At 39.8% G+C, this 17,656-nt stretch overlaps 1 protein-coding gene across 3 annotated transcripts in view; it reads right to left on the bottom strand.

Moving 5' to 3' along the window:
* Positions 1–1,195: 1,195 nt before the first annotated feature.
* zbtb16a (zinc finger and BTB domain containing 16a) overlaps positions 1,196–17,656 on the bottom strand; it is a 125,180-nt gene continuing 108,719 nt past the window's right edge. For 2 of the 3 annotated variants that reach the window (XM_055180811.2, XM_055180812.2), the window contains exons 5-7: positions 17,344–17,514; positions 10,417–10,587; positions 1,196–5,734 (exon numbers count right to left, since the gene is read on the bottom strand). In XM_055180811.2, coding sequence (XP_055036786.1) covers positions 5,505–5,734; positions 10,417–10,587; positions 17,344–17,514 — 572 coding nt within the window. In that variant the 3' untranslated portion in view covers positions 1,196–5,504. The remainder of the gene's footprint in view (positions 5,735–10,416; positions 10,588–17,343; positions 17,515–17,656) is intronic. The other variant, XM_055180813.2, reaches the window with a different exon arrangement.

The raw sequence follows: 17,656 nt of genomic DNA, 5'->3' as shown, positions 1-17,656 counted from the left end.
GTAATTATGCAGCTGGTTACTGTAAAAGTAAGTATAAAGTTGTATAAAGACTGAAAATGTTTCTTGTTCATTTAACTCTAAACTGTTGCCAGTAAATAACATAAATATAAAATCTACAGTAAGTTACTGGCAGCTAGTTGCCAGTAATACTGTAATTTCTACAGTGTATTGTTTTCTCATAGTTTTTTCCTATTTTCTTACCATTGTCGCTTGGCGTTAAAATCACTTTCTGATACAGTTTTAGACATCCCAAACCCAACTCTAACCCCAACTCCAGGCGAGAATAGTTTTAAAATCGGAAGAAAAACATGTAGAAACCAATAGATAAAATTACATCCTAACCCAAACCCCAAATCTAACCCCAAGCGACAACGATTTAAAAATGAGAAAACAATAAATAAAATGACACGAAAAATAAAGTCATGCCATGTACACGACAAATTCGTGCGAGTGTCACAAAAAACATTTGTGTTCAAGGTACGTAAAAAAGCTGAATTTCGTGCCAAAAACACAAATAAATGTATCAAATTTTGCATGACTATAACACGACTTTTCGTGAGATCATGTTGTTTTTAATAGTTAGTATTATTTACATCCTCGTGTCTTTCAAACCTTTATAAACTTTATTTATTTTCTGGAAGACAAACCTCCAAAATCTTTGACAGGTGCAGTCAGCATTCACTTTGAATATCAAATGGAGAAACATTTTTGACTTGTTATACTAGGGATAGATCACAAGAAATGAAATGAAATTATGTTATCATTTAATCACCTTCAAGTTGTTACACCTGTATGTATTTCTTTGTTCTCCTAAACGCAAAGGCAGATATTTGTTATCAAGCAGGAAAAAAGAGCACCACTGACTTCCATAGTAGGAAAGAAAAATCGAATTGTGCTCCAAAACAGTTTTATTATAAAAATATCTTAGAATTTTGTACAGATCTGTATCAACTTGAAAGTGAGTAAATGATGACTATTTTTATTTTTGGGTGATCTCTCTTTAAGCAATTCTTAACAGGGTATTTTTGTGTTCCACTGAAATAAGTCCTCTATACGGGTTTGGAAAGACATGAGGATGAGTAAAAGATGACAATTTTATTTTAGGGTAAACCGTTTCTTTAAATCCTTATATTCATCCATTTAAAACGTTCATTATTTCCTATGTGAGTGGAACACATAAAAAGGCCAGACAAACTGATGTCCATTTTTTATTTTTTTGTTCTAACTGCAGATTTAAGGAATACAACTGAACATTGTTATTTTGAGACTCATAAATAAAAAAAAAACCATACAAAAAACACTACAAAAACAATCTACTGTTAGTAGGATGTAAAAAATATCTTTCACCATTAAAGGCACAAAATTTACTTAGTGACAACACTGAGAAGAAACCTGCAGCATTCAGTCTCTTTAAATTCTTTATTTTTTCCACACTCCATCCAGAGAACACTGAAATGTTACAAAGAGATGTGTCTGATCCTACACCAAAAGAAAGACTACGCCATCAGGAAACTGATGCCAGTATCTGCAGCACGAAACCCAGATAGTGCTACAAAAACACAGCATGTTGCTGAAAAAGACAAGAGGACCGTTGCAAAGCTCTAATGCAAATTAAAATTTGTACAATTGACAAACAAAACGAAATAATAATAATAATAATTGGGCACCTTCTAAGATTAGGCTAAGATTAGGTGCTGAGGTAGACGTAACTATAACAATTCAAATAATAATAACAACAACAGAACAAAAATAAAAGAAACCCCAGAAACAAAACATTATGTTCTTAAAAAGCAACTGGACTGGCACTTGTGCTGTCACAAAAAAATACAGGCAAGTCAGGAGAGGTGTAAAGAATAAAAAAAAGAAAGAGAAGATATGGTGGGCAAAGAAAAAACATAAAAAGCTTTGTTATGCTTGGTCCGACAGGGCAATTGGTCCTCAGTGCTAATATATAAAAAAAGACAATGTCTTGGTGCTTTGTTACTCAAACAGTTTAGTTTCGACCTCAATGGCACATGCATGGCAACACAGCATGAAATGGCTACTCTTTCTAGTACACCACACTGAAACACAGTGAGCCAACCCCAGGGATGCAATGATGACACTTGGCTTACTGTTTTTCTTTAAAATAAGTACTTTAACCAACAACTAAACATGTTAAGTAGGGGCAGTAAAATTGCATCAACAACCCACAGAATGTTACAGGGACGTTGTTGAAAAGTTTATTCAGCAAACCTGTTGCTGAGGCAAATGGAGTCAAAAGGAAGTTTGATAATCAAACAAAGATTTTTTTAATCCCTCAAAGCAGGAGATTCATTGTAAAAAAATGCACATTATTCCAATTTACGGAATGTTTCACTCATTTCATTTTTTTTTTGAGCCGTGTATAAAACACTACATCGAATCATTTGACTGAAAAACAGACCAAATGATAATTATAAAAACAAAACTATTATCGACCGTTCGATTGGCTTAGTCCCGTGCGGGGAACTTGAAGTAAGGATACGCTATTCCAATCATCATCATCATCATCATGACACCCCTGGAGCCCTGAAGACACCAATAAACTTCTTTTGAAAATACAGAAACTAAGCAGATATATGTGGACAATTTGTTGAACAATTTCATTTAGGCACAAAGATATTACAGAAACATCATAAGAACATTGAGGGAAGAACTATATCAAAGCCAATATTTTTTTCATCACCATGAGAGAAAAGTGGCAATAGAATATGACTTACCGATTAGTGCATTTGACACTAATGTGCATCTCTCACATACACATACTCACACATACACACTCAAACATACACTATATGTGAAACCACATTCAAAGTAATAATACAAAAGTAACACAAACGAATTTAGAGAACAGTGACACCGGTATGTGACTTAATATCTCGTATTGTTGCCACAAACTCTGTTTTATCCATTTAACATCGGTTAACATCATCCATTTACAGAACAAAATATATATCTGTCTTTTCATGGAGCTACTCATTTTAAATTCTCACAGGGGGCAAAAGATCCCCAAACTCACAGTGTTTTCCAGAAAACAACGGCAAGACACGACAATTACATTTCCTGTGATGCGTCTTCACCATCCCTTCTTCTTCTTTTTTTTTTTAAAGTCACTTCAAGTAAAAAAAACCAAAAAGTTGGCAACGTGATTGTTTGAGATGCCGTGTACAATGTAATTGATCATTGGTATCACATCATTTTTTGTTTTGTTGTTGTTGTTATTTTCACAAAGGAGAATGTGGCTGATTTAGTCCTTCACCTGCAATGTATTTGACATCCAGAAAGCAACATTTATCACTATAGGATCACACACGGTCCAACATTACCAAAGAGGAGCAAGGCAAACGATTCAAACGAGAGAATAATGATATAAAAAAAGAACTACAAAGTCTTGCCTCGCCGCAACCTCAACCAATGGAAAAAAGACCGACACTTAATACAAAAATATCACAATTTTATATATCAAATGGCCATTGGCTCTTGCTCAGGACTACACTCATACAAAGAAACATGTCTGACAGGATTTAATTTTTTTTCTTCCTTTCGTCTTTGATTACCACTTGCAGTCCCAATTGTCCAACGCACAATGCACTGCTGCATATGACCTGTTCTTTGTGGTTCAAACTTGGCGAACCTTATTTTTTTTCACATTACAAAACTACAATTCTATTCACATATTTTCAAGTTTATTGTTTTTTTCAAACTTTAAAGTACTACACTTCACTTGTTCCATATATCCTCCCAACTTTGACCCCAAACGTAAGGCTTTAAATCTGCTCTTAAGGTAAGGTTTACAGGGCTGGGGGGGCTCTCATAGGTAAGGTTATGACTTTATCATCACTTTCCTATTACCAGTTCGAGTAAATCTTACCCTTGCTTACAAACGTGAACACTCGAAAGCATGAGATGAAGTTATATGCAAAACGCAAACACAAAAATGTGCCTTTGCGAACGAAAAAACGTAGAGGTAGCTTACAAATATATGACCGAACCCACAAGCTCTTTAACAAGCAGGGTTAGTAAATAAAAAATAATACCAAATTTGGTAAGATTAATGCGAAATGAGACAAAAAACAAAAACGTTAACGAAAGACAAATATCTCTCTCAACTGTGGCACTTAATTTCTTAAGTACTTAAGCACACGCTGCTTTCAAATCTCCCCTGCTCAACATAGCAGAAAGACAAACAGCAAGCAAACAATCAAATATACAAAAAAAAGAGAAACGAAACACTAGCACATGAGGTCACAAAAACGAGGTAATTCAAGTACGATGTGCTGAAATCGAGGCGTATTAGGAAACACAGACAAAAGCAGAGGAACGCAAACCAAAGAGTCGATCCGATCTTTCATTCAGGACACGTTTCATACTACGTTATCACTCGATCGTTCAGATATGTGCTGTTCTGTCTCTAAGCCACTGACACAAGCAGCTTCAGTCATCATTTTGGTCTCTATAACAACAGCATAAACAGTTCATTAGATGTCTAGTGTCCAGTAATGAATGTTCTGTATGTATTGCCAAGTTATTCAGTTCAGACGTCGACTATAGTGATTACTTTGCGTCAAACTGAGTCGCGTACGTACGAAACATGAGTGGAGGAAAACAGAAGCGAAACAGATAATGTCGAGTTCACGCTTGACGAACATAAAACGTTTTTTTTTTTTTTGGAAAATAAAACCATCAAACAGAAACTGTCGTCGTAAATTTAGCTTGTTATATGCGTGTGAAGCAATGCTGGAGATAAAAAAAAAAAAAAGAGTAAAATGAGCTTAGCTGATTTGTACGCTGGTTAAACCAATAAGCCCTTAATGAATGTGAATCATATGGGAGGGATCTCTACCCACTGAGTGTTTGGCTGGGCATCATCAATATGCGTGAAGCTTATGTCCCAGTTCACAGTAATGTCTTTGATGAACATGGCTATTCGTATTTATCAGATCTAAGTGCTTTTAGGCATCAACTTTTCTGCTGTGATCACTCAATCCAAATAAAAAGCAGAGGCTACAGTGTCTTATTTACACTAACACAGTGAAAGAGACTGCATTGTACTATCATGTACCAGGAGAGGGCGCCCTTTCAAAGAGTCGCTCTCGGTTGGTGCAATTGTTGTGTTTATGATTGATACTTTTGATATTTGGATATATATATCTATATTGGATTTCCTGGGACATAACGTGATGTTTGACATACAATGAAGACTTCCCATATGATCCGTGGTTTGAACGGAAAAAAAACAAAAAATGACAGACGAGAACGTGATACTGACAGGTAAGATTTTGTTTCACATTGTCTTTCTACTTCTTGTCCATTTTCGTTCAGCCCAGCCCCTTGGATCAATGTGCCCATTTGCTTTCTCTGTGCATTTCCTCTTCAGTGACAAACTGACTGTGTTTTCACGCTACCTGCCATCGCGACAGGCGTCCAACAACCCATCCCACCCTCCCGCCTCCCTCTCAGGCCGGGCACGGCCCGCTCCCCTCTCAGACGTAGCAGAGGTACAGGTAAGTCTTCTCTATCCTCCAGTCTGGGGGGATGTCTTCTGGCTTGTGGCCCTTCATGTGCTTCTGCATGGCGGAGAGGCTGGGGCAGTATTCCAGGCAGATGGTGCACTGGTACGGCGAGGCTCCGTTGTGAGTGCGCAGGTGTTTGATCATGGCCGAGTAATCCCTGGAGCGCTGGTGGCACAGCTTACACTCAAACGGCTTCTCACCTGCAAAGAGGAGAGAGAACATCACCTGACTTGTACTTTATCTTGAATATGTCTTTATGTACTCTGATGGTTTCACCAGCATTTTTGGGTCCAACTTTATATAAAGTGTTATTAAAGGGATAGTTTACCCAAAAATGAAAATAATGTCATTAATGACTTACCCTCATGTCGTTCCAAACCTGTAAGACCTCCGTTCATTTTTGGAATCACAGTTTAAGATGTTTTATATTTAGTCCGAGAGCCTGTCGACCCTTCATTGAAAATCTATGTACGGTACTGTCCATGTCCAGAAAGGCAACAAAAACACCACCAAAGCAGTCCATGCGACATCAGTGGGTCAGCTAGAATTTTTTGAATCATCGAAAATACATTTTGGTCCAAAAATTACTTTATTCAACATTGTCTTCTCTTCCGGGTCTGTTGTGAACCGCGTGCACGAGACTGCAGTGATGCTGCTGACGTATGACGCTGCTGACGTGTTATCTGGTGCGCCCCAGCTTTTTTCCTTGCGCCTGAACTTCGTTTACAGTCTGAGGAATATGCACACTGTAAGTTTCAAAAAATTTCTTCGCAAACACGTTTGAGGATAACACGTCAGCAGCGTCACTGTGCGCATTTGCAACAGACGCAGAAGAGAAGACGATGCTGAATAAAGTAGTAATTTTTGTTATTTTTGGACCAAAATCTATTTTCGATGCCTCAACAAATTCTAACTGACCCAGTGATGTCACATGGACTACTTTGATGATGTTTTTATGACCTTTCTTGGTATGAACAGTTACGGACATACATTTTCAATGGAGAGTCAGAAAGTTCTCGGACTAAATCTAAAACATCTTAAACTGTGTTTCCAAAGATGAACGGAGGTCTTACAGGTTTGGAACGACATGAGGGTGTTTCATTAATTACATTATTTTCATTTTTGGGTGAACTATGCCTTTAAATACTATGTATTTACAGAACAAAAAATACATACAATGTACCATTAAATGCATTAAATATAACCCTAACCCTACATAAATTAAACTTGCATTACTTTTAAGTATTAAAAAAAACTGAGGTGCTCAGATGCTAAACGCCACTTCTAGGAATAATGGGATAATAATATTAACCTAATGCTTTTGGCAAGTATTATACGTTCAAATCAAATACTTTAGTTTCAAATCCGCTAAATCCCGGCCTATCCATGGAGGTTTGCATCCGAGCTCTCCAATTACACTTTTGACCCAACCCCTAACCCTGCTAACACCCCTAACCCTAAACCCTTCCAGATTACCACGGTAACACTATTTTACTGTATCTTTGTTACATGTAATTACTATAGTAATAACAGTAAATTACACTTAATTACATGCAAATAACCCAATTCTAACCCTAAACCGAACCCTGTAGTAAGTAGTACAGTAAGGGGCTTATCCTAGTCCCAGACTAAAATGCATGTTTGTGCTCCCTTATTTTAAAAACACCTTTTACTGAGATATCTTAACATATATCAGTGCCATTGTTTGGTCTTAAAGGAATATTCCATTTTCTTAAAAGAAAATCCAGATAATTTACTCACCACCATGTCATCCAAAATGTTGATGTCTTTCTTTGTTCAGTCAAGAAGAAATTATGTTTTTTAAGGAAAACATTCCAGGATTTTTCTCATTTTAATGGACTTTTATAGAGCCCAACATTTAATACTTAACTCAACACGTAACAGTTTTTTCAACTTTCGTTCGAGTTTCAAAGGTCTATAAAGATCCCAAACGAGGCATTAGGGTCTTATCTAGGGAAACGATTGTCATTTTTGACAAGAAAAATAAAAAAAGATGCTCTTTTAAACCACAACTTTTCGTCTAGGTCTGGTCCAGCGCGACCTAACATAAATGCGTAGTGACGTAGGGAGGTCACGTGTTACATATATAAAACGCACATCTGCGGACCATTGTAAACAATAAACTGACACAAAGACATGAATTAATATCATTCGACAACCAACAACGTCGAAACGGTCCTCTTTCAACACACTTGTAAACACTGGGGCGGAGTTTCGCGTTCATCCTCTGTGACCGCTTGACGTTATGGCGGATTGCGTGGGGTCACACTGGCGCATCACGACCGGATTTAGACGAGAAGTTGTGCTTTAAAAGTGTATATCTGTTATTTTTCCTGTCAAAAATGACAATCGCTTCGCCAGACAAGACCCTTATGCCTCGTTTGGGATCATTTATAGTCCTTTGAAACTCCGTTGAAAAAAACTGTTAAGTGTTGAGTTAAGTATTAGGTGTTGGGCTCTATTGAAGTCCATTAAAATGAGAAAAATCCTGGAATGTTTTCCTCAAAAAACATAATTTCTTCTCGACTGAACAAAGAAAGACATCAACATTTTGAATGACATGGTGGTGAGTAAATTATCTGGATTTTTCTTTTAAGAAAATGGAATATTCCTACTTAAATGTCCTAACATAACTAAGGCTGGTTTAGCTAAACCCTGTTCGGGAAACTGACCCTACATGTTGTAAATCATTATTACTCGGTACTTAAATGTGAAAATACACTAAAACAAGGACACTGCAAAATAAATTGTAACCCAAAACACATTTACACAATACATACAATATATTATCTTTTATATAAGAACAAAATGATTAGACACATAATATAAAGTTGGAACCATATTTGGCAACTGGAAGGAAATACTATAATTGGAAACCATAAAAAACCAAGAAATGGATTTCTCTATTGACCTTCATTGAATGCTATAGGACAGTTAGTACTGTAATGATTACCTATACTGAAAAGGGAGGTTAAAGTATCAAGAATTTATGCTAAAATGTACAAAATTGTACATGTAACTAAAAAGTTTTTCTTTAAATAATTTTTTAACATCCTTTTACCCTCACTAGTTCCTTTTTTTAATAGTCCTGTGGCGTGAAAATGAATTTTTAAAAGTACAAATTTTCAATGCAGTAGTCTCTTAATTAATATGAATGAGGTCATAAAAGCAGCAGGCATATTAATTATAAAATAATTATCAAAATGCTGTTTTGCTTGTATTAAAATGTCAACTACCCACATGCGGAGATAACTAATTAGTGCTAAGACAAGCATCTCTATTACTTTTGCTCACACTTGGGGTTAAAGATTTCAAAACCCTTAACTTAAGTAATAAAAGTTAGTTGCAAAATGGCACCAGCGGCTTGCCAGAAAAAGGTGCACTATTACTTTTCTGAGCAATTGGACTTTAGATATTAGTCTGATGGATGAATAAATCCTGTAGATTTATAGTGATAGAGGGGTCCCTGCCATATCTAGAGGCCAAAATATCATTATGGTGGGCTGTTTTAATTTAGCTGTAAGCAACCATCTAGCATTGATCGAGAAACCACTCCAGCAATAGATCAAGTACTGGGAGGAAGGGGTACAACAGCATAGTGCCCAATTTTATACAGGTAAACCATTCACACTTCCTTTAAAAGTAAAAAGAAGTTTTCTTATCTACAAAATTTTTTGCAGGATTAAGTAACATACCAAATAAGTTTATTACTAATAATGAACCTTGTTTTTTTACACCAAATGCTAATTTGGGTCTCCCATCGGCATCCTTTAAAAAAAGTAAACTTCTTAAAAAGACGCCAATGAAAAGCACAGCACATTTGGTCTGACAGCGGAAAATAAGTCATCTTAATGTTGACCTTTAAAAATGCCACTAGGGAAAAGCACTGACAAGTTACGGATTGAACAATGCTCATGTTGACTAAAGGCATCCTGGGAATGCAAAGTATATGTATTGTTTGCTCAGGACTATTTGTTTAACGGAGGACTAGAGGAACCTTGACCTACGTATCTCGACCAATGTCATGTCCATGTCTGCGTTTGCCTATGCAAAGACCCTAATGAGACGGTCATTAAAGTGTCGAGACTGCTGTTGTAGACACACGTGTGGTCGGTGTACTTTAACTGCACTGTAAACAGGGCAACCTCAGATAACCAGGCAATAATGAATTGCAAATGGAGCTTAGGTATTGATTGGCCATTGACAAAACTGGGGCTGCCAATGTTGACGCTTCATCAAGCGTCTCCCTTTTGCGTGCGGTGGCTTGTCGTTGTTCTTGTTATCTCTGGAGCTCTGCGGTGGCCGCCTAACCCCCAACCCACCCCAAGACGAAGCCAATTATTTGACAGCCTTTCTTGATAGTGTGGCTTAACAGCAAGGTTTTTGAGTGGCAGAGAGGTGGGGAAGGTCGGGTGGCCGTCACGTGCATCTGAGAAATCTGGTCTCTACAGTATGGCGCTAATCCCCTTGTCAAAGAGTGAGCTGACAGCACTGGAAATGGCCCGCCCTTTGGTGAGGGCTTTAGAGAGAGCTAAGACCCAAGAATCAATCAGATATCACCTTAAAGCGGGTCTTTGCGCAGGTCTGATTCAACAATGCAATTCAACGCAATCTGAAGATCTGATACAGAATGATGCTTCCCTGCTGAAAAGGACATTAGGGTGCCCTTGACCACATTGGGTGTATATTTGAATCAACATCATTGGTGCTGGAACAGCATTAATACTGTATAAATCACGCCTACATATTAATCAATCAGAGTTAGGTTATTTTCCTATCATATTTAACATATTTGACTAAAACCACAGCCTCTCTTGACCTCTGAAGTTTAGCTGGATGAATTTAAAGCAGCACACGGTACCTGTATGGACACGGTAGTGGGTCTCCAGCTGGTGTTTGAGGCTGAACTTCTTGCCGCAGCCGTTACATTCATAGGGCTTCTCTCCGGTGTGGATGCGTTTGTGTCCCTTCAGCGTGCTCTCATCTCTGAAGCAGCTGCCGCAGAACTCGCACTCGAACGGATGGTCACCTGCTGGACAGAAGGCCAATTATAGTGTGTGTTCGTATGAGAATCAGGTTTGAGCTTAAATGGAGTAAGAACTGCGAACAGCTGGACAAGTCGACAACTCAGGTGCTATAAGCAGCACACGGCCATAGTTTTCACACAAACTAATGACTGGTAGTTGTCATGCACTCAGTTACCCTGCACATCAATAGTAATGAGATAAACATACAAAAATGCAATGACTTTATAAAAAGGTCGGAGGAATGTCTGATAAAGAAGAGAGACAAAAACACAGACAGAGAGACACATAAATAAATACTGACGATGAAAGATGGACAGAGACACTCAGATGAGAAAAAAGAAAGACAGGCATGCAGACATAAAGAAGCAGACAGACAAGCGAACAGAAAGAAAGAAAGACACAGTCATCTTTTCTCATGTGCCTTCGATTACAGGTGATTGGATGGTTATGGACTATATTGTTGTGTCTATTGTGTATTTATTCTTAATGCTGTATTTTTATTGTCGTTACTGGACTTCTGTTTTTTTGTACAGCACTTTGGTCAGCAACAGTTGTTTTAAATGTGCTTTATAAATAAATTGAACATTAAACATAGAAAGACAGACAAAACACAGACAGGCAGAAAGACAGACCGAGAGGCAGACAGACAGAAAGAGAGGCAAACGGGCAGACAGACAGACAGACAGAAAGACAAGGCGACAAAAAGATGGGCAGACAGACAGAAAAACAGACGGGCAGAAAGTCAAAACAAACAGACAGGTAGAAAGAGAGGCAGACAGACAGAAAGAGAGGCAGACAGGCAGACAGAAAGACAGCCATCACCAGAAAGACAGGCAGACAGACAGCCATCTGCAAGAAAGACAGGCAGACCAACGGATGGAAAGAGAGGCAGACAGACAAAAAGAGAGGCAGATAGACAGAGAAGCAGACAGACAGAAAGAGAGGCAAACAGACAAAAAGTGAGGCAGATAGACAGACAAAATGACAAGATAAAAAGACAGCCATCCGGCAGACATACAGAGAGGCAGAGAGACAGAAAGAGAGGCAAACGGGCAGACAGACAGACAGACAGACAGACAGGCCGACAAAACGATGGGCAGACAGACAGAAAAACAGACAGGCAGAAAGTCAAAACAAACAGACAGACAGACAGAAAGAAAGGCAGACAGGCATACAGAAAGACAGCCATCCGCCAGAAAGACAGTCAGGCAGAAAGGCAGAAAGACAGAAAGAGAGGCAGACAGAAAGACAGCCATCCACAAGACAGACAGGCAGACAGACAGCCATCCACAAGAAAGACAGGCAGACCAACGGATGGAAAGAGAGGCAGACAGACAAAAAGAGAGGCAGACAGGCAGACAGACGAGAAGCAGACAGGCAGAAAGAAAGAGAGGCAAACAAACAAAAAGTGAGGCAGACAGACAGACAAAATGACAAGATAAAAAGACAGCCATCCGGCAGACAGACAGAGAGGCAGACAGACAGAAAGAGAGCCAAACGGGCAGACAGACAGACGACAAAACGATGGGCAGACAGACAGAAAAACAGACGGGCAGAAAGTCAAAACAAACAGACAGGCAGACAGACAGAAAGAGAGGCAGACAAGTAGACAGAAAGAGAGGCAGACAGGCAGACTGAAAGAGAGGCAGACAGACAGACAGAAAGAGAGGCAGATAGAAAGAAAGAAAGGCAGACAGAAAGACAACCATCCGCAAGAAAGACAGGCAGGCAGACAGGCAGAAAGAGAAGCAGGCAGGCAGACAGACAGAAAGAGAAGCAGGCAGACAGACAGAAAGACAGGCAGACAGACAGCCATCCGCAAGGAAGACAGGCAGACAGACAGATGGAAAGAGAGGCAGACAGACAAAAAGAGAGGCAGACAGGTAGAGAAGCAGACAGACAGAAAGAGAGGCAGACAGACAAAAAGAGAGGCAGACAAACAGAAAGACAGGATCACAAAAAGATGGGCAGACAGACAGGAAGAGAGACATACAGAAAAACAGACGAGCAGAAAGACAAACAAACAGCCATCCGCCAGACACACAGACAGACAGAAAGAGAGGCAGACAGACAGGAAGACAGACAGGCAGACAGAAAACAGGCCGACTGAAAGATGGGCAGACAAACAGACAGGAAGACAGACATACGAACAGACATACAGACAGAAAACAGACAGGCAGAAAGACAGACATACAGAATGACAGACAGACAGAAAGATAGCCATCCGGAAGAAAGCCCGACAGACAGACAAATAGACAGACAGACGAGGCAGACAGAAAGAGAGGCAGACAGGCAGAAAAACAGACAGAAAGACAGTCCAGCAGAACAGAAAGATGGGCAGACAAACAGACAAAACGACAGACAGACAAAAACAGACGGGCAAAAAGACAGACATACAAACAGACAGCCATCCGTAATAAAGACAGACAGACAGATAGTCAAGCAGACAGAATGACAGAACAAAAGACAGGCAGATGGACAGACAGGAAGACAGACAGGAGACAGACTATGGTCAATGATCCGAGCATAAGTCTTGTGTCTCATAAAGCAGTAGAAGAGATTTTCCAAGTAAATGGCCTATAATATTTATTTTAAATCAGGCAATTACTGTACAATCTCTCAGGACAATCACCAGAGGTTTGTTACAGGTCATCTTTTCAATAGTCTCCTGTCTTCATTCAGTGTAATGGATATTCAGAGGTCAGTAATCAGTGATATTATGATATGCGGTGGGGGGGGGGGTGCTTTTTTCTGCTCTCCCCGCTAATTGCGTTTCTGTGTGTCACTATCAGCTAACCATACATCACCCTCTGCCTTTACAGATGCAAGACTCCACCAGGCGTGTAATGTTCCCCATATTTAATGCGTTTCACTTCTGTGCTGAGGGTTTAAGTCATCGTCTATGACCTACGCGTTTCATTATCTGGCTGTCCGAGCGGCACCGTGCCTGGGAATAAATTGCATTTCTCGTTATGTACTGTCATGCTCAGACACTCGCTGCTTCCCTTTACCAGACAATGTCAATTTCCTCAGGCACGTTTCGCCGGGAGACGCAGCTAAACGCTTCGCATTTACACGCCTGCTCGGGCTTCACCGCCTTCCGTTTGGCAGTAATGGGAGAGAAAAAAAGTGTGGGGGGACTTAAACAAAATGTAAAAATGTGCATTTCGCAAATCAATAAAAGTGGCAGTATTTATTTGTCCGCATGAAGTTATCAGTCGTTTCCGCTGTTAAAAAAAAATGCGCTTCCAAATGTCCTCTCCGCGGTAGAGATCACAATCCATCACGCTGTGTGACGGCTCTCCGGTATGCAACGAGAATAGTAATGGAGTGAAATTCACCTGACTTTAATTGCGACTAAACCTGCTTCAATCAAAGACATCTGCACTGGATTGTTGGTAAAAGCATCTTTTATCTTTATTTGACTAATTAAGCCACGACGGCTTCAATTCTACACCGACAGGCACAAATTTACATCGCAATACTTGTTGAGATTTTTTTCAAGCTACCTGTTATGTAAATGCAACGTCTCTCTGCTATAAACAGAAAGCTATCCGCTTATCAAATTGCATTTGGCGGCTTTGCTTTGTTTGGAATACATTAAGCTCCGAGGCAGTAAAGATACAAGGTGATAGATCAAGATGCTGTCGCTGAGCGCGTGTTTCTCTCTGTCTGCAAGTCTGGTAGCTGCGAGGCACAAAAGAGACCGAAAAGACATTTGCGAGACTCGGGGGCTGCCACCTGCGTCTCGGTGCCCCAAGGGACCGGTGTGGTGGTGTACCTGGCCAGGGTCTGTGGGCACTGCCTGCTGCCAGGCAGAACCGAGGCTTATGTTAAGGCAGGGGCCGAGTTCATTATGCTCTAAGCAGCGTAAATCAAGGATCCATCACTGCCAGGGTCTCGGCTGGCCTGCGCTATCAAACACAGCTGCGAACACAAAACACCCGCCGCAGATGGAAAATAGGCTCCCAATAAAACACAAGCACAGAACAACAACGGAATATTAACAAGGCACGGCCAGCAGCGTACAGGATCGGGGGGTGGGGGGTCTGCCATGATTATCAGCCTTAATGGATGCCAGCATTCGCTCACACTGCGTGCGCCTGTAAAAACACACGTGTAAATACATTCAAGAACAGAACGCAATCACGCTCTGAAATTCTGTCAAAATGAGATTTTATTTAAGTCATACCTCAATCTGAATTGCATCAGCGTTTAAGTTGAGGTATGACTGAAATAAAAGCTAGCAACTATGTTAAAAAACTGTGCGTGGTAGGAATCGGTGATTTCATTTATTTGGGGCTCAAAATGGCAAGGGACTAAAATTAATAGTTAAGCGCACGCAGAAATTGGCTTTGGCAGGTAAATGAAACTAAGCTGCATGCCAGTTGGCCGGTAAATTTATTAGGACATGTTTCAAATTAAAATGTATGAATGGGAGTCTTAATCTTGTTGATATTCCTGTTTTTGGGACAAATACACATATGATACTGTGTGTAAACCATACAAATATTCGAGAAAAAGCTAATAATCCTGTTGTTAAATATTGTTTAATAAAAATAATGCAAGCTACAGTTTCATTGCTAGTCAGAAATATTTATGTCTGGGTTTTTCTGGGTTTGGGGAAAGTAAAGCTTTCTATTGTTTCATTTGTGCGTTTATAACATCAGTGAATCTCATTCCAGCATTAAAAAAAAACCCAACGTGAACAAGATTAAGAAGATCAAAGGAGAATTAAATGCAAGCAGTGTGTCTTCCTATTTTTTGTCCCCTTTTATAAAAAAACCGAGACTTATTTTTGTTGGTTTTTGCGAGTGCCAATAGCAGTCTTTTCAGCTCTTTGACAAAAGCCCACACATCACATTAAACGGTTGCTTGCTAGCGCTCATTGTAATTGAATACACGCCTACAGAGAATTCGCTTCAAAATAATGCGACGCTGCGTCACAGTCTCTCTCTCCCTCGGCCGTGTCTGCGGCGAGGCAGGCCGTTGACATTTATGCATGCGGGCGGGAGCGTCGCATGTCGTCTTCGATGTGTGGTCCGGCGTGGACGAGCGAGTACAGTAAGCGCTACGTCGCCTCGTACCCAATAAGGGCCGGTCGGGCCCATAAACAGGCGGGCTTTGTTCATCTCCCCACTTTCGCTTCAAATATTCATCCCTGGCTTCGCAGAGTAAAGCGGCTCTGACACGTCAGGCTGTTATTTAAGGTCAGAGACGAGCGGCGAAGAGCCTTTCTGGAGAAAATGGGATTTATTTCCAGCGTCTCATATTCAGAGACAGTAATGGAGAATGTTCCTCGAGAGGCCTCATCTGCTCAGCCGCGCGGGGATGGCGCAGAGCTAGTTTGACTGGGGAGGGCGATATTTGCGCTGTCACAAGCCATCACAGCGCTGTGGCCTTTCGTTAAATGACATGTCACTTCAGCCTGCTATCTTCATTCCATCCACCTCCACCCAGAAGGTGCTGATGTTTGATGAAATGACAGGTGGAAAAGCAAACACAAAGACAGTACTGAAATCCTGACTTAAACAACCTACAGAGTGCTTCACACCCGTCACGTCTCAAATTCGTCTCCAGTGTTGTGCATAAAACATCAAAGCATCAATTAGTATGTTACTGATGCATTTCAGAAATGAGGCCTGAGGCGTGATGTTAGTTTGTTAGTTTATGCAGAAATGAACATTTTATGGGTTTCTTTAGGCTAGTTTATATCTGTAGGTTACAGATCTCAACACACAAGTCATGAAAAATGAGTTACTTTTAGTGCATATATATGCATTTAAAAGATAAAGTCAGTTTTTACAGATTTTTGCCCAGTCAAATGCCGTCTAGAGTGAGAATGTCCAATGATTAGTTTGTATCTGTTAACATTAGTCAATGCATTAACTAACAATAAGAAATGTAGTATGCAAACACTTAATCAATGTTTGTTAATGATAGTTAATGGCAATCTACTGTTATTTATTGTACTTTATTACACGGCTCGTTGGAATGCTTGATTCTGATTGGCCAGTCGCAACATTTGCAAGTTCGTAATTCCCAGATAGCAACTGCTCATAACTAATAACACAAGGTATCCCGGATGCTGCAAATTACTTTAACAGGTACAGTTAAAAATATACAAAAACTAAATATAAATATGTCTTTTGTCACCAAAATTTGAGAGTGTGCCACTGAATTTTACATCCAGTTGCACATGTCCAACCAATAAATTTGACCTTTTTTTGTGATGTGACACTGAATTTGAAACAGCACATTGTACTTTCAGCATCTATCATCAAAGTATTTATTAGTAATACAGTGAAAATTAGTAGAAATATGATTATTTGGTTAGCATGTTGATTTACGGAGTGTGCCCCTAAATTTTCTGGTTGCGCCCCTAAAATTTTTTGTTGGGGGCCACTGTGCTCCTAGTGAAAAATGTTAGTCTGGAGCCGAACAAATATGACATTATATTTACAAATGATTAAACCAAATAGTGCGTTTGTGACTGAATGTCTTGTCTTCGTTAAAAATGAGCAAATTAAATACTTCAAATCAATATTTTAGGGCTGGGAAAAGATTAATCGCGATTAAGCGCATACAAAATAAAAGTTCTTTTTTGCATAATATATACTCTGTCTGTGTTGCTTCACTGCTGATTCTTGCCAAACTTCCTTGCCTAAATGCGGGCACATACGCTGCCACGTCATCATTGTGTACAAACAGTAAAAGAGTCTATACAGATATCTGGTAAAGTTAATGAGCTGATCTGAGACCTGTATGTGAGCGGAGATGGCGCTTGAGTGCGGTGTGGCTGGGAAACGTGCGGTTGCACTCGCTGCAGATGTAGCTGCGCACGCCTGCGTGGACCTCCATGTGCTGCTGCAGAGCCGTCTGCGTCTGGAACCGTTTCCCGCACAGCAAACAGAAGATGGCCATATCTGATCCTAAAAAACAGAGATCTACGTTAGCAGGGGTGTACAATAATATTTACAGTACTGGATGCTAAAGCTTCAAAAATTTTCAATATAAAACGGCTTTCTTGTATTCCAACATAACAACAAGTAAACCATTTATAGGCTTATTTCC

This window comes from Misgurnus anguillicaudatus, chromosome 9 (assembly GCF_027580225.2).
Source record: "Misgurnus anguillicaudatus chromosome 9, ASM2758022v2, whole genome shotgun sequence".
In the NCBI taxonomy this organism is placed as follows: Eukaryota; Metazoa; Chordata; class Actinopteri; order Cypriniformes; family Cobitidae; genus Misgurnus; species Misgurnus anguillicaudatus.
Note: the sequence above shows the minus strand (reverse complement) of the source record. Positions and strands in the feature narration are given on the sequence as shown.